Source organism: Numida meleagris, chromosome 1, assembly GCF_002078875.1.
Source record: "Numida meleagris isolate 19003 breed g44 Domestic line chromosome 1, NumMel1.0, whole genome shotgun sequence".
NCBI classification, from domain to species: Eukaryota; Metazoa; Chordata; class Aves; order Galliformes; family Numididae; genus Numida; species Numida meleagris.
Genome location: NC_034409.1, coordinates 91,322,606 through 91,348,195, shown reverse-complemented (window position 1 = coordinate 91,348,195; position 25,590 = coordinate 91,322,606). Strand labels below are relative to the sequence as shown.

At 36.5% G+C, this 25,590-nt stretch overlaps 1 protein-coding gene across 1 annotated transcript in view; it reads left to right on the top strand.

Annotated features, from left to right (window-relative positions):
- CADM2 (cell adhesion molecule 2) overlaps nucleotides 1-25,590 on the top strand; it is a gene marked incomplete in the record, with an annotated part of 648,988 nt that overhangs the window by 520,425 nt on the left and 102,973 nt on the right. Inside the window, 2 exon segments of the mRNA XM_021402877.1 lie at nucleotides 5-175; nucleotides 20,712-20,802. Of these exon segments, the coding sequence (XP_021258552.1) occupies nucleotides 5-175; nucleotides 20,712-20,802 (262 nt within the window).

Sequence of the window (25,590 nt, the reverse complement as noted above, 5' to 3'; positions counted from 1 at the left end):
TCAGATGTTAAATATTTAAAAGAAGAAGATGCAAATCGTAAAACATTCACAGTCAGCAGCACACTGGATTTCCTTGCAGATCGCAATGATGATGGAGCAGTTGTAAGCTGCAGAGTAGATCATGAGTCCCTAAACTCTACACCTCAAATAGCAATGCAGGTTCTAGAAATACACTGTAAGTAATATACATTATATTTGCTTGCTTTTATGATTTTGTTTTGTTTCAGAGTTTCTACTGTAGGAAATTCAAAAAATTTTCTGAGTACAGTAAGTACTGATAGCATTTTTCTTTTAGCCAACCTCTCTTTTTTTTATCTTATTTCAGAAACAACGCTGAAAATATTAGTGAGTTAAGTTTCTGGTTTGCTTTACAAATAGTAAAGAGGAAATGCATTTGTCTTTTCTATTTATCATTGTAGTAATGTCAAAGAGAACTTTAATATCCAGACCATAGCAGTTCATGACTTTTCTTGAAAGTATTTCAGAACTTGAAACAAGGGTATGAAGAGGCAATGTTTGCTCAATAACTTCAGATTTTGCTAATGAAACTGTTTAATGCTGTTAAAAACAAAAGTCTAGGAGAAAGAGACCTTTAGAATTTATTTTGGGGATGTATTTATAGAGAATATTAAACTACTGTCATCTGAAATCCAGGAAGAAAACTCTGTAACCCCAATATGGTGTTAGAAAGCAGCATTCCTTTATTCCTCACAACACGTACCAGGAGACTTGACAAATCAAGTGCACACTCTCAGAGTTGAAATTCTACATTTAAACAGTTAAGACATACATATGCAGTACATTGGCATACATATTCATTCTTTTCAAAGAACTCATTAATATACACTAATGTCCCTCTGGGCATGCATGTTAGGGGCCTCTGGTGGTCTTAGACCACCTACTTCCACCTCATATTTCCATCATCAGCTTCATCACAGTGACTTTTGGCCAACCTTTAGCTGTTTTTCCCCAGTTTGGTAAATTTCCATTGCTTGTAATGCCACAACGAGCAACTTTCTATCTTGGTGCACTATAACCATATAATATATGTGAAATCCAAGAAAAAAGTCCCTGCACCTGGTGGATGCAAAGCTATTGTGACTTCAGTACTTCTGTGAAGCAGGATCATTGAGTAAAACAAGGCTGTTCATGTACCAAACAAAGCTAAACTGGAAAGTTTTAGAACTAGCACTCACTGATTCCTTATGCTAAACTAATGTATTGGTCCTTAAACTAATATACTGATCCATATTGCTAAACCAGCCTATATCAGTAGACAAGCTCGAAGTTTAGACACGTTCAAAGTTGAATAAGCCTGCCTATGTATCTGTGTGCTGTCGTCTGAAGTCATGTCCTCTGAGTAACTTTCTTCACTTTTATAAACTATGAGGGACCCAAGAGAACACCTTTTCATCACCAGATGACATTTTCATATTTGCTTGCACTATTATCACCATTCTTCAGTATACTGTTATGCACACTGTTCTGCAGAACACCAGTTCTTGTTTGCCATCTAGAGAAAGGAGACATCTGCAAAATACTGTCAGATCAAGTGAAGGGGAGAGACCTTTCACAGATCTGTTTCTGGGGTAAGTGTAAGTGAAGGAACTTATTTTAAACAAGTTTGTCCATGAAGCAGACAAGTTGCTAGTAACTGCAGCTAGTTCCCAAGATACAATGTCAAGGATTGCTGGCACGTATAACTTATTTTTAAATAGGGAGATAGTTCTGTAAGTGTCTAAAAAATGTAAAATGTGGCAGTGGCAAAAGCAGTCCATGCATACAAGCTGACAGCATTGCTAAAAATGCCATCTGCATAACATCTGAAATGAGGCAGATGTGGATTAGTATCCATAAGTAATGTGTACTGAAAATAACTGTTTTCTGATGCATCCTATGCATCATTTTCCTGATGGAGATCAAAGCTTTTCTTTACCAATGACTGTTAAACACCTGCCTCCCCTAAAATGTTCAGATGGCATCTGTACTAGAGAGATGAATCCTTAACATCTATTTCACTGAATTCTAAATCCCATCACCATCATCCACTGGTATGACAAATGCCTTCACTTCCAAATTGCTTGCTCTTTCTCCAACATCCTGTTTGAGATGTTGGTACTACAGGGCCACAAAGATGACCAGAGGTCTGAAGCACCTCTCCTATGAAGAAAGGCTGAGGGAATGGGGCTTGCTCAGCCTGGAGAAGGGTGTGGGGTATTTAAGTGGGGCCTATAAAAGAAACAGAGACCTTTTTATTCAGTCTGATAGTGATAAGGCAAGCAGGACCAATTTTAAAATAAAAGGAGGGAAATTTAGGTTAGATGTTAAGGGGGAAATTCTTTACTCAAAGAGCAGTGAAGCACTGGCACAGGCTGCCCAGAGAAGCTGTGGATGCCCCATCCCTGGAGGCGCTCAAGGCCGGGTTGGATGGGGCCCTGGGCAGCCTGAGCTGGTGGGAGGCAGCCCTGCCCATGGCAGGGAGCTGGGGCTGGGTGGGCTTTGATGTCCTTTCTAACCCAAGCCATTCTATGATATAAAGAAACAGGGACGCTATAAAGGTTTAAACTGTGTCGCAGTGTAATGTGATTGATGGTGAAGGCAACAATAAGGCAAAGACAACTTTCTGTGGCCTCTCAGACACAAAACTTCTGGATATGTCACTTATCTGTTTGCTCCTCAGGCAACAAGACACTACGTTGCTAAACAACAGCAGAGTGCATCTTTCTCTTTGCCTATTGCTTCATTTTCTGATTAAGACCCTTCTCCCTTTTTTGCACGTTCACTGAAATTCTACAACAAGGACAAACTGGACAAGGTGTTTACTGTCACTGATGTGCTTTATATGCTGTGCTGCCCCCTCAGACTGCCAATTTACCAAAAGCCACAAGACACGAGTAATTATTCTCAATCCTTTCTCCTTGCTTCATTAATTTTCCACCAACCAATTTTATACTCTCCAGCACTAGTATTGAGTGTCATTATATGTCAAAAGATAAGTGAGAAGTATGCCAAAATAAGCTCAGGTTTATAAGAGATGGTGGAAATACCATGAGCAATCTTAAAAGCAGTATTTTCTTATTGCAAATGGGAAGACTAAGAAGAGTCTATTGTCCTTTTCCTTACCACGCATAACTCCACAGTCAACATACCCAACAGTCTTATTTGAGATGAAGTTTTTAAGAAAATTTTAGGAAAAGAGAATGAGATCCATGGAATTAATGATGTTGCTCAGCAGAGAACCTTGAAGGAAAACGTGCAGAAGGATGATTTACTACAGCAATCACAAAGACTCTGAAAGGAATACATAGCACTGAAATCAGGCTCCTTAATTTTATTCTCCTGCTTATCCACCTGATATTGCTCACAATCATATCTGGTATTACTACAGTCACTGGAAGCTGCTGACTTTTACCCATCAATTCATAGGACTACAAACATAGAGAAGACATTGTATTTGTATTAATGAGAGTGATGCTCTCAGAACTCATTATGGGCTGGTCCAATACATCCTCAATGCCAGCTGACAACAGTTCAAAAATAGTGCTGACAAAACAGATGAATTACAGGACCCCAAGAGAAAAGTCATGAGAATCTGTTAATTTGACATCCTGTAGTTCCGAAAATCATCTCACCTAAAATCACAAACAAGTAGTGTGGCATTGCTCCATAGGGCACTTGTTCCAAATGTCCCAGGGGTATTTCAAATGAGCAGAGAGATTGGGAAAAGCAAGTACCTTAAACAAGTGAAACAGAATGGCACAGCTGGACATCAGTTTGGCAGAGAAAGAACACATCCAATAGAACTGCACTTGTTTTTTAAACATTTTTCTAAAATCTTATGTCTGCGGTGCACTGACGCTCCTTACCAGGGCTTCATGCCAGGTTAGAAAAAAAGAGCAATAATAAATTGTCTGGCTAATTTTGTTGTTTTATGCCCTCAATAATTACACCTGAAAGTAAAAAATAGATAGATAAAATCCGCTTTTAAGAAACTAGCCCCTGACGATGGACAAAACACACGTGGCTTCATCAAAATACAAAAAGCAAAGTGAAGAAAAACAAAAGAATAACAGTAATTGCAGGATTGTGTTTGCATCCAGTGGACAATAGGTAAGAAATAGGAAAGCAACATAATGTTTGGAATGACAGCTTTTTATTTATATCTAGTGAATGATAGAATAGTATTAAATCTATCCTGGGTGATGAGACTATATGAAACAGAAAACAGATATTTTTAATGAGTCCACAGTGATGTAGATAGAGATGCTTATGAATCCACACAGCTGCTTTTATCATCAGCTTTAATAGAAAGTAAAGATAATACTAAAGCCAGTAATACCATCAACAGTGATATCAGTGTGGAATCAACTTTCACCAGTAGTATTACAGTACATGAAATAAGGCTAAGAACTAAAATTTTAAGAAAAAACAGTGATTTTTTTTAATACACATATACATACATATTACGTTATGCACTATATATATACTACATACATATATGTAATAGAAAAAACTTCTGAGTTCTGCTGCCTTTTTTCTTTTTTTAATAGTGAAGTCCAGAACTGGAGATAAGTATGTTATGTATATATTGAGCAAAACAAGGATATCTTGACGGAGACTGTGATCAGTTCTTGTTTTCACAGCATTTCCAAATTAATTTGGCAGACTTCAGATATTCAAATAATAATGATGCTATTTGGGTAAGCATGCTGTACCCCTCTCCAGACTGTGAAATAATTACCTCCTCCAACCATTTAAGGTTTATTTATCAGTAATTTATGTCTCACTTGTGCTTAATCCTATTCATCTCTATGTCATGCTCTGTGCTCTGCAGGGCAGCTCAATAGCCCAATTGTTTCTCTTGTGCTGAAAGGTTCAGCCATAATTTAGTTTCTGCTTGGCCAGCAGAGGTTTGTGGTAGCATGACACTGCTTGCTGAGTTTATTTTTCCTCTGACCCTTACTGTCGATAGTAAACCTAAAATAGACTCGTATCCCCCGCGGCTTTGCTCTGAAGTTTGCTTGTCAGCCTAGCTGCCACTGATTATTAGGAACTGCTTCTTGTAAGTGATAAATACAAATCTCAGAGGAATGTTTTGTTTCATTGTTTACTTCTGCATTTAAACTAAAATAAGAATGTGCTCTTTACTCCTGTATTAAGGAATCACAGGTACAGTACTTCAGTTTTGAAATGTTCACATGGCAATATTTACAGGATTATATACTCTTAAGTCCTCATGCACACCCTGAAAAGACACTTTGAGGGCAGATACAACTTCCGGTCGTGATCTGGGAAGTGAGTGAACTCTGTTCATCCTTCTTCTATGTGTCAGACAAGCGATGATTCGCAGAGGCAGCATCTTCATTTTCCTCCAGGTTTTATCCAAGCAGAAGGCAGCCAACATGTTGCTTCCTACTGAACAGAGTGCCCTAAAATTACCCGGTGGTAATTACCTTACCTTCATAAAAATTCTCTGACTACAGTAAATTACCCAGCAGACCTCAGAAAAAATTAATTGTGTAAGCCTGCCCCAGAGGCTGCTTTTGAAGCTTTAAAGTGAAATCAAATCATTTGAACTTCAAACCTAATCATCATGATTCTAAAATGGCAGCTGTGATGTGATCTGTGCTAACGGACACAGGGAAATTCTGTTCAAAAGCTGACCACACTCCCAAATGACAGCACTAATAAGCTAAATATGTGTTATGTAAAGAAGTGTCTAGAGAGGCAATTTTGAGTAAATTCTATATTGGCAGACACAGATGTGCGGTGAATTGTCAATCTGACAAGTCTATAGCCATCAGCTAGCTTGCTTCTACTGGCTATTCCAACCATGTTTTTGTGATGGGCTGTTTATTTGGTGGGTTTTTATTAGATTCTTTTGCAATGAGCATCTGAACTTGACTTCAAACTTTGGCAACGATTCCAAGAGATTGTTGACTATTGTCTGGGAAATACGCTTATCGATTTTTTATTAAATAAACAAAGCACTTCAAATGCAGGAGACTACAGATAAGCAAATTAGCATTTCACTTGTGCAGCCATGTAGAAAATGGTGTGTGTGTGTTCAACAACAGTGTATTACTGTGATTTGTGGTGTATTAACAAATGGAGGTTTCTCTGACAACAGGATGGTGTTAGAATTTCTGCAGGTGTAAGGCAGAATAGTTTTATCAGATCTGTATAACCTGATGCCACTAAGAGAGTCTAGTCCATTATTTTTACTTCTCTGCTTTCAAGTTTTTGTTGGGACACTATTTCTATAATTTCGTGTTCAGAAAGAAAGGTGTTATGTGCAAATATAAGATATGAATTATATATTATAATAGATGATAATATACAAGGGCTACTCTGAAAGCACCCTATGTTATTATACTGGCCCATGACATCAGAGGCAGATGGTGGTGGTATGGCCATAAAGGTTGAACCATCACACCAATATTCTGTTGCATGTTGTTGCTGTGTGACAGATGGCAGCAGAGGGGCAATCTGACACAATGGTGTCTGATGTGGAAGAGTATATGGAGCTGTGTCAGTGAATTCCTCCATGTGGAAAAAATGGCACCCATTGACATTCATCGATGCTTGTTCAGTGTTTCTGGAGACCAAACAGTGAATGTGAGCACAATGAGGCCGTAGGTGATGTTTAAGCAGTGATGACTGCACCAGTGGGTCACCTCTGCTGGTGCAGATTTTTATGAACGTGCCATGCAGGCTTTTGTTCATCTCCAGCAAAAATGCATAGCTCATGGTGGTGGCTATGTTGAAAAACAGCGTTTTGTAGGTGAGAATTTGGTCCTTTGTATCCATTGTAGTTTGCATGGAAACAAAGAGGAGGCATTAATTTCAGAGCAACCTATGTAGTACTATATGAAATACAGTGTTATTTTATTAAAACATAAGAAAATAGTCATACATAGACTGTCAGACCATCTGTCTGGAGAATGCCTAAAATACAGTTCCACATGAGAACGGTCTCATATATAATAAAAAAAAATATGGCTTCCTTAAAACTTCATATTTAATTCCAATAAATCAGTTACATTTTTAAATATATTGGGTGGTCTTTCAGGATAACTTTCTCAAACATGGGCTTGCTGTCTTTTTGTAGTAACAGGCCCCCAAATATTAAGCCAGCTCGAGTAAATACAGATAGATGTTGAGACAGGAGTGAAAATAGCTGGAGTGCTGGAATTTGTTTTGGCTTTGGCATCAGAGCAAATGTTTATCTGACTATATATTTAGTTAATAAAGTAAAGCGCACAGTTCTTCTGTAACTTCTGAGGCAGCAAAAAGACCTGGATTTTCTAAGGTCACAATTCTCCAGGACCATAGAAGAAAGAACTGCCTTGAGATTTGCACATTCAGGGCTTTGCAGTTTGCTGTTACAAGTTAGCATGGTTTGCTTTCTTGCTATAACCATTTTGTCTTAGAGTAGTTAGACTGTTTGGAAGCTGTGATACTTCAGAGACTTGTGGAACTTTTAGAAGATAGCCAATATCTCAAGCTTAAGCCTGTCAAGAATTATGTGATGACACAGATGCAGCAGGACATTCTTGAGCATGGCACATTCTATTGCATTCTTTGTTACAAATGGCAAAGAGGCAGATCACAAGCCTGAGAAAATTTCCCATTGAAGAAACAGAATTGCTTTTTTCTTGGCTTTAATGCTTCTTTCTTCAGAGTTCTTAGACTCAACTCTAGCAACAAAACAAATTTAGGATGTGTGTTCTTTTTTAAAAAATACTTTAGAAGCACAGAGAGGAAAAGCTAGATCTTCTCTTGCATGGCTACCTGAGTCTGATCCATCTTTCTGACAGAAAAGGACTGTCAGAGAAGATACTCCAGTACTTTAGAGGCCAGCTATTCAAGTGACGTTCTTGTTTTTCAGTCAAGATATTCTTGTAGATTCCCGTTGTCTTGGGAATTTTGAGGTCTTACAGTTGATTCCCTGTTCTTCTGAGACAAGTTTAGTCTTTGTACAAGACTCACCTGTCTTGAGATGCTCTTCTGATGTTTTCCCCAAACTGTGTTTTTTTCCCCCCCTAAATGACAATTTAGATGTTAGTATGGACAATATAGCTCAATGCTACTTCAGTACTGCAGTGACCAGCTTTCCATTCTTTGTCCCTTAAAGGTGTGAAATTTCCATATTTCCCAATGAAAGTGGAAGTTTTAAAAATAATAATCATCATAATGCAAATTAAAAGATATAGCTGTCACTACATGTACACCTCTTCATATTGAATGAAAAGTAAATAAGAAGTTATTCTATTTAATTATTTAGCTCAATAATTATGTCAACACTGTGTTAATAAGCAAAATTATCTTGTTTGAGCTTTTCGTATTAATGAGTGCTTGAAACAAATGAAACATAAAGGATAGTTACAGTAAACAGTAAAGAATAATATCAGTGAACATGAAAGTTCAGTGCCACAATTTGCATTTTTAAATGAGATCAATTAGGTTAATGATGGATGAATACAAGAAATCCATTATTTAAATGCAATGTAATTCAAAAACTTGTGGGTCCATTTACTGCCAAACTTTAATCTTTCAAAGGGGATAACTAGTTCAAAGGGTTAATGTACAATCCTGACCTTTCCAATCTGGAGGCTTGTGTTCAAATATGGTTTACAAGTGGAATATAATCTAATAGCATTTATTTCTTTCTAAAATCTGTAATAGGAAAATCCAATGAGTCACTTGTATGTTCTGCATAGAAACCTAATATGTTGTGGGCAGGTTACCCTTTTGTTGTGTGTTTAAAGGAGGGCTGAAGAGGAATTTTGGAAGAGAATGTTTAATAACGTTAAAAGTAGGATATTCAAGAAACAAACATTAAATATAATCACTTTTCAGAAGAGTAATCCTTTAGGCATATGAGAAAGACAATCTCTGGGAAAGAACTGAGAAGACAGAGAGAGTGGCTGCTCTGGAAAATGGAGCGCAATGAGGTCATCTATGAACCAGTTACAAACAAATACCTGAACAGCACGGTGCTTTGCATGTGGAGATGGTAGCTTGGGTCAATGTGGTGACATTAATGACCACTCATGGGCTAACAACTGCTGTCTCTCTGTAAGGGACAGAACCTTGTAGAGCACACTGTAGGCTTTTGAGGTTTTGTAGTTAATTTGCTCATGTCTGGCCACAAGCCGTTGTCAGCAGTAATGCCCACATTGAGTCAGACAAGCTACTGGAGAATATTCTTAGATGGCCATAAAAAAAAATAATAAAAGAACAAGTTAGTTCATTTAGCTGAAAATACCTGAAAAATAGTGTCATGGTGTAAAAAAAAAGACGAGTGCTGCTGATTTCCTGTAATTATTAACCTTTCTCTCTTCGTAAGGAGGTAGTTTCCTGACGTAATTACCTATTACAGACAGCCCAGCAGCAGTACTCCCAATACCGACTGACAGATTTTTGAAGCTCCTAATCCAGGTCACTGTGAAGCAGTTAAAAACTAAGTTATTTATCTGCTAGAAGGTGAGTTCTTAAATATATTTGTTACAACTACTTTATATTGTGTAGCCCTAACAGGATAATAACAGTTGAGTGATTGAATGACTACAGTTCAGTGTCTGAGAAGTTCCAAATCAGGTCACAGTTTCTGAAAGAATTTGTAAATTACTTGACTAAGATCTATTAAGCCCCATGCTGCCTCAAAAAATAGGTCTAAAATATTGTCTTCATTTTTTTTCCCTGGCCTAGTCTTGGTAGTCTTTCAAATGGATTCGTCTTGGACGGAGACTAAAAATTACAGAATCTCAATAGCTCAAACCCCACATTACCACTCTGATCACCGTAAGCCATGAACCTAGTTACTGAAGGACAAAGGAGTCCTTCCATATAGAACAGTTTGGGGGGCTGTTTATTTCCAGAATTACTCACTAGCAAGCAGGTGAAACAGTTTGAAGGTAAATACATATAGAAATTGTTAGTAGGACCTCCCAAGGGAGAGAAGCTTACCCTTCTGAAAAGCAAGATATGTATTTTCATGCCCTGGTGATTTTTTTATAGATTAAACTTTTATAGTGCCTGCTGTCTGGTATAGATCACAGAGAAATGCTTGAAGTATGCTGAGCTTCCAGAGCTCTTACTTCTTCAACAGCTTTGCATGTGCTGCAATTCTCCAGCAATATTCAAGATAACTTAAGTCAGACACAACAGAAAGCTGAAGGCCTTAAGCAAAAGAAACTGAGGATGCAGAAGGCGAAGTTACATTGAAAGGTCATGCACTAACTCAGGCGCATGTGTTATAGGCAGAAGGGTGTTTTTTTTCCTCTGGCTTTTTTCTTTTCTACTTTTAAGTGACATTGCAAAAATGAGGGAAAAAATATGATTAAATGGGAAGGAGCACAAAGAAAGGTAGGGAGGATGTTAAGTGAAACAGAGGTACACATCTGAAGAGATAAGCAAAATGGGGATTGTTTGGTCTTAGGAAGTGGCATGACAGAAATAATTAAACAAGATAAATGTTGTAAAACTAAGCTTCATCACTAGAGTTCACTGAACAAAATGGAATGGATTTTCCAAAGACTCTTATTTCTACCATATTGTTCATGTGTGTATGGGATTTAAGGGATAACTGAAAGAGCAGTGACACTGTTTTCCTATTACAGGGAGATAACACAGGTAGTGCTACTGGTGCTAGTTATCTTCATGAACTGGCATGCATCTAGAACTTGGTGGTAGCGCCACTCTTTCTACCACTTAATTCAGCAGGGTCTCCCAGTATAGCCAATGTTATACTCACATTTATCTCCCTCTTCAAGACCAACCACAAAGCATGTAAGAATGATCAATGAACACACTAAATGATAAGAGGAGGTATAAGGTTTTAAATGAAACAGATAGGAACTGTGGAGTTTTGGTAGTGTACCTGATGGATTGCCAGCTGAGATGCTGAAACAGGTACTATGAATATTTTTAACGAAGTACCAGATAATCAGTGTTCACAGAATTAGTAGCTTAAAGGGTTTCCTGCCAGGTTGGTGCTTGAGTTTAGGCACTCATGAATTACAAGTGTCAGGAAGCAATATTTCACTGATCAAGCTTTTTTTTCCCCCCACGCTGGCATTTGGCCTGTTGTTCTGCATCCAAGAGAGTGCTTTTACAGTCTCCTGATGCAGACTGTTACTCCTTTTTATTTCAACAAGCATCATTTAAACTAAATTGAAAGAGACGAGAGAAAGGATGATATAGTAGTCATCAAACAATCTCAGCTAACAAAGGGACCATATGGTGGTTCTGGTCCTGCTTCACTGTAGAGTAGCTTTTAAAGAAGTATTTCAAAAAATATCTTAAAGCTTAATTTTATAGTGTTATTTGAACATGTTTATTGAAATACCATGACATCGTTATTTGATCTAGATTGTCTCCGCCACAAATACTACTAATAAAATAATGTCAGACATAAAATACTTTTTCTCTCATCTCTTTAAGCCATGAGTCATTTGTCATATTATGAAGGAGAGCATCGAAGTTACTGTGTCTCCTAGTGTAATTTACCAAAGTTTATCAATTCAGTCTTGCCTTGCAAGTACCTATTACAAAGCAACAGGGCACATGCAGAAGCCATGCTACTTGTCATTTACAAGAGAAGCCCAATTTGAAGGACTGCTGATTCACAGCTGTAGGATGCAAGCAGCTGGTAAGTGTAAAAGCTATTAAAAATGGTGAACGCTTTCACAGAGCTGATTAGAATACTCCTCTCCCTTCCTTCAGATCTCATTTGGGATAGCCAATTTGATGTTTATTTTTGTACATACTAGAGTGGTTTGTCCTTGAAAATTACTTTAAACTTCTCTCTTTCTAAGCCTAATTGCTTAGAGTTTTTAGAAATGGGAATAAAAATTGAGTAGAAATGCAGAATTTTAAAAAGTTTTGTAATTGCCATCCGTATGTGAAAATGATTATCTCACATTTTCTTAAAAAAGGATACCTTAAACTTACTCCAGTGCTAATTAATTAGTAAATCATAGAATCATCATCATCCTCAGAGGTATGCGCTTATTTTATCTTTGCATCTGGGAATGATGGAAAGGATCCAAGGAAATAATAGAGAAAAAGCACTATGGAAAAATGAAGAAGGCTGTGATATTTCACAGGCATGCTCTTTGGAAAAAAGAAAAAGACAAATCAGGTATAAAAGAAATGAATTAGTCTCTCATGGAAATACTTAGAAAATCTTATCATCTGGCAATCATTTATTACCAGGTAGCAATAATCTTTTATTATCGTACTGTTAGATTTTTATAACATTTTTAAAAATGATAGCACCACACAACTGTTGTTTTTCACTGACACCATAAAATATCAGAGAAATGGAAGTTTTTTAATATTCGAATGGTCATTAAATAACACTGTAAAGTAAATACATGCTGTTGGTAGCTTATAATTTAGTTAAACATATAGGAAGAAAAGTATATTGTAATGAATCCATAATACTAATTTGGACTCTACCACAAAGGAAATGGTGGTTAGTGTGCAAAAAAAAAGGAACAGCAGGGTAAATAAATAAAGAATGGTGATTAAAGCTTAATATTACAGACCCATGCAGAAGATACCAGTTCACATAGTTAGATGTTTGTTTGAATGGTCTGGGAACAGCCTGTGGGCAAGAGCAGGAAGGTGAAGGGGCTAATACATTTTAATCCCTTTTGATAACAAGAGAAAATGTGTGAGTTTTCCTGGAAAGTGGCAAGTGCTGGCTATGCAGACAGCTTTATACAATAGCCCTCAGTGAGAAACCAGCCTATGCAGCTGGGCAGGATGAGCTGCTCTTGAGACTCGTGTTAAAAATATTGCAGCAGGTTAGGGCAAGACAAAAAGACTGCAGTGAGCCTCACCAACCAAGGCAGAATTTCTATATGGCAAAAAAGCACCACCCATTTGTTCAGTAGGTGAGAGTCCTCCTGTTATTCTTAGAAATCCCAACAAAATTTCCCTAGAGATGAAAAACCTCCTTCCAGCGCCTCTATCAAATGATCTGCCATCCATGACATGGATGTTATGCCATAGGTAGGGCCCTGTCACACTGTGTTTTTTACCGTGGACTGCCTGGAGCTTAAGTGAATATTTTCTGAACTGAAGAGTAGTTAATAAGACAGATTCCTTGTGTTACTTAGGGTCCATGAAAGTAAAATCCAGCATTCATGGTAAGCTCACTGATCACAGTGGGAAGCACAGCTCTGTTACACAAGCCTAGCTCTCTTCTCAAATGGATGCAACAGCATATTTCATACTAATGGATCAGCTGCAAAATTACATTGTTAAACAAAGCTTTTTTTGTTAGTAGCAGTTTTAAGGCTTTTTAAATCTCTATGTGTTGAATAAAATAGCTTCTCCTCAAAAAAAAGGCAATTAAAAACAGCTAGGCATTGTAAAAGCTTAAATAAGAAGGCAGTATCAATGTTTTGGAAGGAAGGATTTGAATAGCACTTGTCGCGCATCCTGATGTATTATGGGCACCTCACTTTCTCTGACAAACCCAACCGATTTATTCTTCCCTCTCTGTACTGGTGTCTTTCCTATTACTGCTAACAGAATTTGCACACAAACACTAAGTCAAACAAGGATCACAGATTTCATTACAATAAACTCAGATTCTTAGTGCAGATGAAGAGACGTTCATAACAGCATAAACTACAGAGAGAGAATCACCTTCAAAGAAAACACATATCTGAATCAAAGTATGCCAGTGGAAGCCTAGGGTCAAATGAAGTTAATGGGCTGTTTTCAATTATTTAGAACATGAAGAGGAAAAGGATTGCATTTGCCCTGTTTTTGAAATAGGCACCTGATAATTTTCTTGCATGGAAAGTAATCAGATAGGAGGGAATCACTTTGGAGGCTTATTAATATTTGTTGTAGTATTATGTTGTGTGGAGTTGTGCATTTTCATTAGCAAATAATGTTTGAACTACTGTGCCTCCCTTTCCCCTTTTTTTCTACCATTTTAATTAGGTCTGGTTCCTTTGGTATTGGCCACTCTTCCAAGTTCAAACAGTGTGAAAAATAAACACAAAATCCCCAGTATTTTTTAAGAAAGATTTAGACAGCATATATCACAATGATGTGTACCATACATAGAGAAAGGAATCTCACAGATGGATTTTTCTTTTAGAGCCCCCAAAGAATCATAAACTAAAATAATTCAGGTTATTAAACTTTTCTCTGCACCTTATATGTATTGAACCTTATATGTTACTGTCACCAAATGTGGCAATTTTTCTGTGCCAGGTCTTTCAATATCCTGAAGGCCAGAAAAAATACATTCTCTTATTAAGGGACAACAGTGGAAAACAGGAGAAATGTGATTTCTTCTTGACATTCTCACCCTTTTCCATAGAATGAAATGAACCAACTTTCAGGTACTGATTGTTACTTGAGCAACTAGTAGCCTTTACTTACTATTGGATTGCTATCATCACAACAAAAACAAGGAAGACATTTAGAAAGAGAAGATCCAGACATTTTGCAGAATTGCTATGTAGCATGCAGAACCATTAATGGACAACATTACAGGAGATTGTCATTGAAGTTTTGTTCATCCAGAATTTTCTGTTACACCATTTTATTTTGGAAAGTAGGAGTCACATATTTCTTGCAATAGACACATTCAAAAAACCCAGGGACTTGAAAGGACACTATACTCCACATGAAACAATAACTTGCAAATATAAATGCCCTAGCTGAATGTATTTCCATCACCAGTTTGGAAAAGGTATTCTTAATTTTGGGCTTATGGCATTCTGGTTGTGTTTAATGATTGTAATTTTTTTTTTTTTGGTAAAATGTTTAAAATTGTTTGAATGTTGAAGATTTTGCCACCTTTGATAAGTAAAAAGAATATTCCAGGGCACTAGCTGAAAGGCCTTTGAAAACATTTCAGTAAAACTTTGTTACTTGAAGTCTGATAATAGATTTACCACAGACACCTGATGCTAGGTGTTGACAAAACTTTCAGTTAAGAATCCTAGGAAATACGTAGGCAATATTAAAGTTGTATGGATTTTTCTTTTTAGGGGCATTCTAATCTAACTTTAGAAACTTTTTTTTAATGTAATTTAAATATATGGCATATTCATTGTTATAGGGGCAAATGCACTGCACTGAGTTACTTGTAGAATTGTAACTTGCGAAGCGGAATGAGTTAAGAATTTTCTTTTATAATGTGTTGGAAAATCATGATTTGTCCAAACTAGGACACAGGTAAGAAAAAAAGCATTTTCAAATTCAAAGAGAAATCTTAGTTCAAAATCAGAGTGGAAGGGAAACCTTTGAATGCCTGGTGGACTCCTGCTATTGAATGGGAAATCAATGCAGAAGTCAGTGTGCCCTTTGACTCAGAGCAAACCCTATCCAAACTCTGAAGGGATGAATGCTCTAATCACTGAATTAGTGCCAAATAAGTATTCTGTTGGATCTGCTTTACTTAGTGTGAACACTTAATACTCTGTGGAGTGAAGGATCTCACTGTTTTTCATAAATCACTGCATGGGCGCTAATAACTCACCGAAGGAACTAGTCTTAGTGGACTAGTAAACATTCCCTAAAAAAAATCAAATTACCTGGAAGTGAGGCTTTGTAGAAGTGGATTCCTAAGACTCAGGGGTCTAGCAGTCATCCAAGATGAAGAATGTGGAAGTACAGGACTCTACTTCAGGGAATAATAATACTGTCTCTGTAAGTAAAAAAGAAGGAAATACCATTTTTCAGTTCTGCTTCCTGAAACGTTAGCCACGTTGAAAGATTTTGGGGGGCACTGGGCTTAAATTTCTTCTTAAGTTTTTGCATTTATTAAAAAAAAAAAAAAAAGTTGTAATTTAGCAGAGAATTGGGAGCCTTGACTTGGATCTCCACAATATTTCTTCGTTATACAGTTTCTGCGGAGAAGAACCACTAAGACTTTTTCTGTTAATCCTCCTCCCACTGGAAGCACAGGAAAGGCTAAGCTTTAAGCAGTTTGATTTGCCTCTTAACAAAATGTGTAGTGAACTGTAGCAGCAAGTACTGTTTACATTACAATAAAACATATATATCTCAATGCTCTCTAGTAAAGACTGTGATGCATGCATCTCAAATCGATGCACTTCTAGCACTATTTTAATTCTGATGACCAGGAGGAGGTCACTAAATTTTCTACTTCTGAATTTACATACCAATAGTCATTTGTTAAATCTTATCAAAATCTATGTACTCCTCACGTTGTAACATTATGCAAGAAAAGAGGTGCTCTTTTCTAAGATTGTAATTTCATTAACTGAAGTTTGTTGCAGTAGGGAGAGACTATTTGATGTCATAGCATAGTTACCATATTATTATCATGTTGCCCTTTTACAAAATGATTTTTCTTCTGCAATCTGATGATCTCTATATGCCTTTTGCAGATTAATGCCTGAGGATGAGTAGGGATCATGCATCATTTTAGTTACTCACCCAGTAACTGGAAGTTTCTTAAAAAAATATCCACAGAAGCTCTGGTAGTCCAGCTTGTTAAGGACAGAAGGAACCAAGGACTTCTAAAGTGACATAGCAAAACCAGGCCAAATTACTTCTAATGATCTTGGGAGCAAAAAGAAGCTATTAAGGATTCATTTTCCTGTTCACTTCTTGGCCTGCTTTATTATCTTAAACAAATTTACTTTTATACATTCAGTTTCTGCATTTACTCTGTGATTGTCAAGGACTTACACATGTACTTCAACTTATCAGACAGGACTATTCTAGTGGCTTCTATGTGATTATATATGAAAAATTGTATATGAAATAATTTATATGGAGATATTTAAAGTTGCTTGCAACTTTATAAACAGCTTTAGCAAATTAATTTTTCTTTAATTACTTCAAGCAGTGCAAAAATATCAAGTGCATTTTGAACAGAAAAAAAACAAAATAAGACTTTTAAGCACTGGAGATCTGATTAACTACAAAGGTCCAGTGAGTGATAAAAACCACGTTTATTTTGAAAAATTTTCAATGAGATTAAATCAATCACTAAAGCAGTTCTGTAAGATATTAAACTTGCCATTAATTGCTGCTAAGAGGAAAACAAAAATTATGTGCTAAAGCGTTTAATTTCTTCATATATCAGATAACATTAATTAGCTGAATAACTGAAATCAGTTTTCTGTGTGCATTCACTGATTCTGTATGAGTGAATAAAGATGATATTGCCTGATTAAAAAATAGGTAAGTCTTCTCAAAGCTTTGAAATGGCTTCTCTGGTTTTGTGCAGTGAGATGTGCCTGGATCCTAGAAAAAAAAGAATTGGAATCACTTAGTGAAACTTTCACCTTTGGTCTGAAAGAAGAAAGGATGTATCTAAAAATTACATCTCTTAGTTTTATCTGTAAGCCGTGTTATACTCATTTATAGCAAAAGTGCAGATTCTTGGCACATTGAGGTAGAAGATATCTTGCCATATGTCTAAAGATATGTTTGAGTCTCAGTTCAGACTGGTGCTAACAATCAATTGTGGCTCATAAGGACCTCATTATTCAAAATCAAGACTAGAGGGCCAAACAGCTTTCACGCTGTTGGAGTTACATGTGAATAACTGAGTCATTGAGGATTGAAACAAGTGTGTTTTACTCCGAAGGCTTGCTTTGTGATCTACGCTCACATAAAACGTGTTTTTATTAGAGTTTTTAGAGTAGGAATTTTCCCAATATCTAGTCTTTTTGGAATATTTATCTCCTCCATAATGTCCTTAGAGCTCAGAATAAATCCATATTTATAGGTATTATGAAGGAGTTTTAGGCATAATTCCCAGAATTCTGCTTTAAATACAAGTCTACAGTATTTTAATTTTAATAAATTACTGGGCCAAATCCTAAAAAAAAAAAGATGCAAATTATTAATTTTTCCAAAGTTTGAAGGATGTAAATTGGGATGCTTCTACTTTTTTTTTAGACATACCTACAAATAAAAAACTGATGAGCATATCTGAAAATAAGTCTTCAACTTCTATTATATCATGATTTTTCTTTCTTTTTGTTTTCTTTCTTTGGACTTTGTTTCCTAGTGGTGGAAGTGTTTTCTGGAGGTTAGGTGATATTCTTATTGCTATGATTAATAATTATGGGTGTGACAGGTTAAAGCCTGGTGTATTGATAAAATATATTCAGACTTCAAATGTTTCCAAAATAAGTGGTCCTAACAGGAGGAAGTATTTTATAGCAAAGCATTTTATGTTCTGGAAATACCTCCAGTCAGCAGGCAATTTTTATATTTGTTAAAATAACGTTTTTAGGTTAGTTTTGATGCAGTTATTCTAGAGTTTTACTTTTCATTTTAAATACTGATTTAAAGGGGAAGACTAGGTCTTAAAAGTCTCCATGTAACTGCATGCTTTAATTCTGTAGAGAAATCAAGGAAAGCATAAAAATGCAACTGGGAAGAGTAATACTCAGAATGAAGCACTCAAAATAGAATATCAACTATTTCTTTTTTAAAAGAATAAAAATACAGAAATTGTGAATCATAAGCTTTCCTAAAAACTGTGTATTGGATTAATTGCTGTGTTTCTTATTTTGAAGCAACAAGTAGTTAATGTGCAAGTAAATAAGCAGGGAAAAGCACAAAGAAATATATTTCTTATATTACCACAGTGTGTTAGAAACATAAGACCCTTCCTGTCCTGTTAGTAAGCTCTCTTTACAGGTGCATGAAGAACAGAGCACTATCTGGAGCACTGAATAAATCAGGAATGGGAACTTTGAGTTAGGGAAAAGAGCACAGCACAGATCCATGCAAAGACAAACTTAATTGTTTGAAATTCCTTCTTTATTTGGGTCATTTACAGTACTGTGTGAAATGCCAATCATCTTTTCAACATAAACCAGCAGTGCTACCTAGTTGAGCCTTTAATTTCTCTCTTCACTTGCAGCTATCATGATTACTTCCATAAAAGTTTAGTTCCCTTTCAGGTTTCTCTGGAAACCTCTTGATCTCATTGCATTACTTGTCTCAGTCCCTCAGTTAAATTCTTCACGTGTTGCTATCTGATAATAATTTGTTCCTCTTGTCCAGTGCATAGTCAAGAGGGTAATACATTCATCTCCTACAACACCACTGGAATTGCAGAAGTACTTGATGCCCTGATTTATTTAGGCACTTGAGGTCAGTGCCTTAAGCATGTACTAAAAGTGAAGCAAATGCATTCATGACCTGCACAGGATTAGTCACCTGCAAAATGGTTTCCTGGGTTCATAAAAAAAACAAACAAACTTTTGGAACAGGTTTTCTTGTTGTTTAAGGTTAGTGCAGCTGAAATCTAAATGATACTGGCAGTGCTTTCAGTGGAATTGTGACAAGTGTGCACTAGGCCCCTTTTCTTGTCTTATACTATCGTGATACACTGTGATATGTCAAAAATAAAAACCAAAGATAGAAAAAAGTTTTTGCCATTTTAAATTCTTTATACCTTTTAGTATTTAATAGGACTATTAGCATTTCAATAAGAAATTACACCATAACAGCGTATCATATTTTCTGTTTGATTTTATAGTGTCATGCTGTCATGCTCTTTCACATTTTCTTGATAACTGGATATCTGTGGTGTTCCTGCTACCTCACTACTAAAACAATAGGAATTGCAAATCAGATGAAATAAAGGTTGGAAAACCCTAGATTTTCAGGGTAAATGATTTTTTGTAGCACAGATGAAGATGTTTGTTTTGTATTAGGAAACCATTCAGGAAACAAGGGATTATATTTTCCTGTTGAGTATGAAAATTTTCCACATTACGACTTTGATCTCTTTTTTCCTTTTCTTAAGGAAAAAATACTATGTATTTAAATGTTTCTTTCTGTATGGCCTTGTTTCTCCTTAAAATAGGTCCCCTGTAATTCATATGAAATATTTTCGTTGTGAGGGTGTATCCTTCAAACCGGATGGCAAACTGTTTTACAAGTTAAAAATCTACTGCAAATATTTTATTCAGCCCTAATTTGCAGGGTTTTTTTTATTGTATATCTTTTTGAAGTCACAACCATAAATTAATTCCATTACATGGAAATAATACCTATAAGATTTTTAGACAGATTGAAAACTATTCTATGGGGCTTTTCATTGATATTTGAAACATTCTCTTTGAAAAAAATTGTTAAATGGAAAAAAAGAAGTTCTGTTTTAGGGACAACATTATTGCATTTCAGAAATAATATCCTGTAAAATGCCCATAACAAGGTATTTTATCTGGAAGCCCATTGTAGCTTTCTTATTATGGTTTCAAGCTTCTGCAAAAGTGTTCTTATTAAAATGTATACTATTGTATCATACCCTTAATAGCAGCATTCCATCATATCTACCTATAAATAGACAAAGAAACAATTGCAGAGTATTTGCTATTCATTGTCAATGTTTTTTATTTCACCGTTAGATATTAGACTTCGGAATATTCCTAGGGAGCATTTGCACTGAATACAGAAAGATAAAAAAAGTTATTTCCTTGAAGTATACATGAGCTTTCTATTTGTGTTTCCTTGGAATATAAAAATTTACAGTTGTAGTTCCATTGGTCACTTTTGTTGCGTTCTTGAGGACAATGAGAATTGCAGAAGGCTTCAAATGAAAGTATATCCAAGTCTAAATTAAATCTAGGATGTAGTCTTTTGTAAGCAGAGAATAATGTACTCTTAGATAATAAATCTTTTTTCTCCTGTATATCAACAAGATGTCTATTTTCTTTTCTTCCTAGATACACCTTTAGTTAAAATCATTTCTTCCAATTCGTGGCCTGAAGAAGGACAGTCTATAATTTTGACTTGTGAATCCAAAGGAAAACCAGTGTAAGTGATTTAACAAGTAATATGTTTTGTTATTTTCTTTATTCTGCTGTGATTGCAATCTTCAACTTCAGAAATACGTTGTTTTTGTTTCATCCTGGGGTGTAATGTAATCTCTGCTGTAGAAAACCCCTCGAAGCCTATCTTCATTAAGTGTCTATAGAACATCAGTTTTTTTACTTTGTCATCTATTTTAGTTTTCAGGAAGAATTCCAGCTATGAGATATTATTTTTTTTCAGTCGGGTATATCAACCTGAAAAGGAGTGCAGGCTTTAATCAGCCCCTATTTACATCACTGAACTGATGATAGGAGAGAAAACGTCTCATGAAAATCTTCCCACATCAACTAGCCTCAGAGAAAATATATTCAACTTTCTGGATAGTTTCACTGTCACTTACAAGGAAATTTGAAGTTTAATGATATGTGCAAGTTGGCTACTGGTTTCTGTTGGAATTTTAAAAGTTGTAGCCTGCTTTGAGAATATGAATTGTTTTACTTGGAAATTAGCATCTTTGCTACCAGTATTTTTAAGGACAGATCTGCAGAGATTGACTCTTGCACAAAATCTACTATATAAATCGGCTTCAGTCTTAAAAAAAAAAAAAAAAAAAACAAAAACATATCCAATAAGCTGTTATATACTTATCCATGAAGAAACATAAATAATCAAGTTGGTTAAAGTTTCTTGAACATGAACCTGCTACTTAAAAGATCGGTATGTAGTGTAACATAGAATGGTAACATGCAACTTTAGAATGGTCTTTAAAATGGTATTGCAATCATACTGTATTTCTGGAAAAAGGTGAAAATTACATATCAAAAACCATGTTGCATAAGGCAGAATTTCTCCTTTTTGTAGTTTTAATGATTTAATGGAATTGCTTAATGTAGGAACCCAAAGTCATCTTTAGATGAATTCAAAGTTTCTGTTTTGAAAACTTCTTAATTTAGTCAGGCATCGTCTAAATTATTGAAGTACTTTTCTTTTATATATTACATGCCTGTATTGTTTTTAAGTAATTCCTCCATCCCAACCTTGACTGAGATGATCAGCACAGCAGCTAGATCATGCTTCTACCCTACTTGAGATCAGGATGGCAGGGTTCCTTCATATTAATCTTACATGGTGCTCAATGCAACTGGTCTTCTGTGTACCTATGTACTTCTGAATTACTATATGCTTCTGAGGTACCTGTGTAGGTATGTCACAAAATTCAGGTACAATCACGTCTTGCCTTTAGAATATACTTAAAGGAGAAGAAATTTACCTTGAGCACTCCCTTAGGTATCAAGGGGTACAGGGTCACTGTCCCTATCACTTTCAAATTCAGCAGAAGATGTGCAAGTGTTTAATTCTAGGAAAAAGATCAGCACTGATGGCTCTGAGTACACAACTGGCTAAATAGGTTTTAGAATTTTCTTTGTCTCCATATTTACCACATAACATAACAGGTGACAGCTACATGCAGAGATCTCTATTTCGCACATTGACTTCAGGACTTCTAGCCTCAGGTGCTTGATTTTCACTATTCATTTAACATTCACCATAGGGATAAAAACTTAGAAATAAGGCAGTCATTACAAATTTTTAATTACCTGTTGTTTGTTTCAGGCAAGGGCCAGTTCGGCCCTTCTCATTTGGAGTCTTAACATCCTAAGAAAGTTTGGAGGCTATATTTCTTCTTTTTGAACTTTATGGTTTTGTAAGATAGATAGCTGGATGGTTGGACAGATGGATGGAGTTGGTGGGGGCTGTCAGAAATAGTAACAAGTAAGTGTTCTGCTCCTGCAGTTTCAGTTACCTCTGAGTATTAGAACCAAGAGGCATGATACTTCTCAGTTCTTTAGGATATAGGAACCATCTCAACTGTCATTAAACATCTGTATCATAGATATTTACATCTGAACTGTTCTCATCTCTCCAGTGACTACATGCAGTTTAGACACCTAACTCAGATGTCTACAAGGGCTGCTCTGAAAGTAATGCCCCCTATTTTATTATGTTGTCCCACAACATCTGAGGCAGATGTTGGTGACATGGCAGTAGAGGCTGAACTTTCCCACTAGTATTCTGTTCCATGTTGTTGCCATGGAACACATGGCGGCAGAGGGACAGTCTGACAAAAAAGCATCGGACGTGGAAGTGCATATGGAGCAAAGGTGCGTCATTGAATTCCTCCATGAGGAAAAAATGACAACCATTGATATTCATCAGTGCTTGCTAAATGCTTCTGGAGACCGAACAGTGAGTATAAGCACACTGAGCTGGCGGGTGGTGCGTTTCAGCAGTGGCAACAGCGACAGTCACCTTCTCTGGTGAAGATTTTTAAGAGCACATTATGCAGGCTCTTGTTCCTCTGTGGCAAAAATGCATAGCTAATGGTGGTGACTATGCTGAAAAGTAGCATTTTGTGACTGAAAATGTGCTCTACCAAATAGTGTTATTGTGTTCTTTGTATCACTTGTGGTTTGCGTGGAAATAAATAGGAGTCAATAATTTAAGAGCAACCCACGTATCTCTATATTTTGAGATGCCAAAGATAGATGTCTAAATGTAGATATCTATATATACCAAATTTTATTTCTCTGTTTATTTTTTGTTAGATGCATACCGCTCTTTATCTATGACATACAACCACTTTTTCCTAGTCTTTATTGAAATTCTTTTCACATGCTAAAAATACTAGACTATTAAAAAAATACAATTCGGTTATTTGGTTTTCTTCAAGACACCAGTTTTTCTTAGTAATTTCTGCAGAGTGTAAAAAGCCTATGAATCTTGTATGTTTTAGCCTGACATACATTATTTTATATAAATACAGTAATATTATAGCTATTTCTTATATGTTACCATTAGGAGATACTAGTCAAAACACAATAATTAAAATGGAGCTTCTATTGAGATGCTTACAGATATTTTTTTTCTTTTTTTATTTCAAAGAAAACTTAGTTTCCACCATAATCGATTCAACTGAAAATATTATATGTGGTTTTGAAATGTGAGCCAAATAAAAACTGCACCACAGAATTATCAAGGCAGGGCACCTCTATGTGGTAGCCTTTGGGGCACAAATATTTTGTTCTCATGAATTCAGTTCAAATTGCTCATACCACAAGAACTGCCAACATCAGCTATTCTGTATTGCTTCATTAGTTCAGTCTTTCACAGCACAGAGCCAGTAATAAATAAGCATTCTCATGGGAGCAGTTTGCAGTTGCTTAGCATGAGAAGCACTAACGTCATGCTCCCAGCCTTCCTTCTTACCTTCTGGCAAGAAATTGGAGAAGTCCATAGAGTCCAAATATGTCTGTCAGAAGATTAGTGATAAATGGTGGACTTCATGGAAAGCTCAAAGCTGGCTTTGGGTCCGTCATAGCCATTTGTACACCATGGGTGAACTTCTATCAGCTACCTTCTGAAACTCTCCTGTTTCTTGTAGGTAGCAGTGACTCTTACCAGTAAATGAATGCTTACTGCAGTTACAGTTCTCACTGCTTAGTTTTCGTAAGAATGATGTTAGAGATGAAAATGGAGAAAGAATGAAGCTGGGTTGTGGCTGTGGTGACATTCACAATACTGATGGCTGCTGCAGAGTAATCCTTTCCTAAAAGAGAACAGCAGAATGAGGCTGAAGCTGGAGAGTACTCACCACATCCTACCTGTCCCCAAGCCTTTCTTTGCATTGATTCTGTCCCTCAAATTGTGTGCATAAGAGGTACTCTCTTATTCAAAGCTACACAGTCATAAGGAAAAGCCCTACCTAACTTATTGTTTTGTTTAAAGTGACATCTCTGCCCTTCCAAAACATCCTCCAGACATTTATCAGAGAGGTGGGGAACAACAAATTGTGAGAACTGGAGAAGCAAGGTCCTCCTAAGGCATTATACTTCAGAGTAGGAAGATTTGGCGAGTGGATGGCCATGGTTTTGGAAGCCTCAGACACTTGAATGTGTGAAATTATCCCGAACTCTGAGTTTGCTTGCTGTTATGAATAGATTTGTGTCATCACGCATTTCTGGTTCTTAAGCAGATGCAGCACTGTTGGCACAGGACTCCTGAGAATGAGCAAATAGGGAGAAGAGAAGGGAGCTGTGTGAGAGAGGGTGTAGAAGAAGATGAAAGACAGGGGAGCCATTTTGAATGATCCAGTGAAGCATCATGAGAGCACCTAAGTGGAGAGGTGCAATTTCTGTAACTGCTGGCTTCCCTGTGTGTTCATCACTGTTGACCCTGTTTCTGATCAAGGTCCAGTGCTTATTAATATTAGAGGAATTATTTTGGAGATGAGCTATTATTCTGGGTAAACACTGTATTACTGTTATATGTATTATATAATTATCACATAATTATGATATTATAGTAGAGTTGGAATAACAATAAAAAGAGTGGGCCAGGTTTCTTGCCTGTTCTGCAGTGGTTTGGCAGAGTCAGACTGTGTGAGGGTTTACTGAAGTGTCGCACAGATTGTTATGTGTTCTGCCACAATTCCCTCTGGAATGTGTTGTGGATGATGCAGCTTCAAGCAGCGGTCAGATGCCTCAGAGGTGCTGGGGGGGTTCCTGCAAGATCCTTCTGTCCTTGAGTTTGCCCCTGCGGGCTCTGATGTGATATGTTTCATTACACCAGTCTCACATGGTGTGGATGAAATTACTGCTCACAGTGTCAGAATGGGAATGGTGAGATAGTGAGACTTCCTCACAGAGTGCCTCTGAAAAGATACTTCTTACTTCTACATACAACTCTGGCTAAGTTTATTGCTTCCAGGATCCAGTATCAAAACTTGAGTGT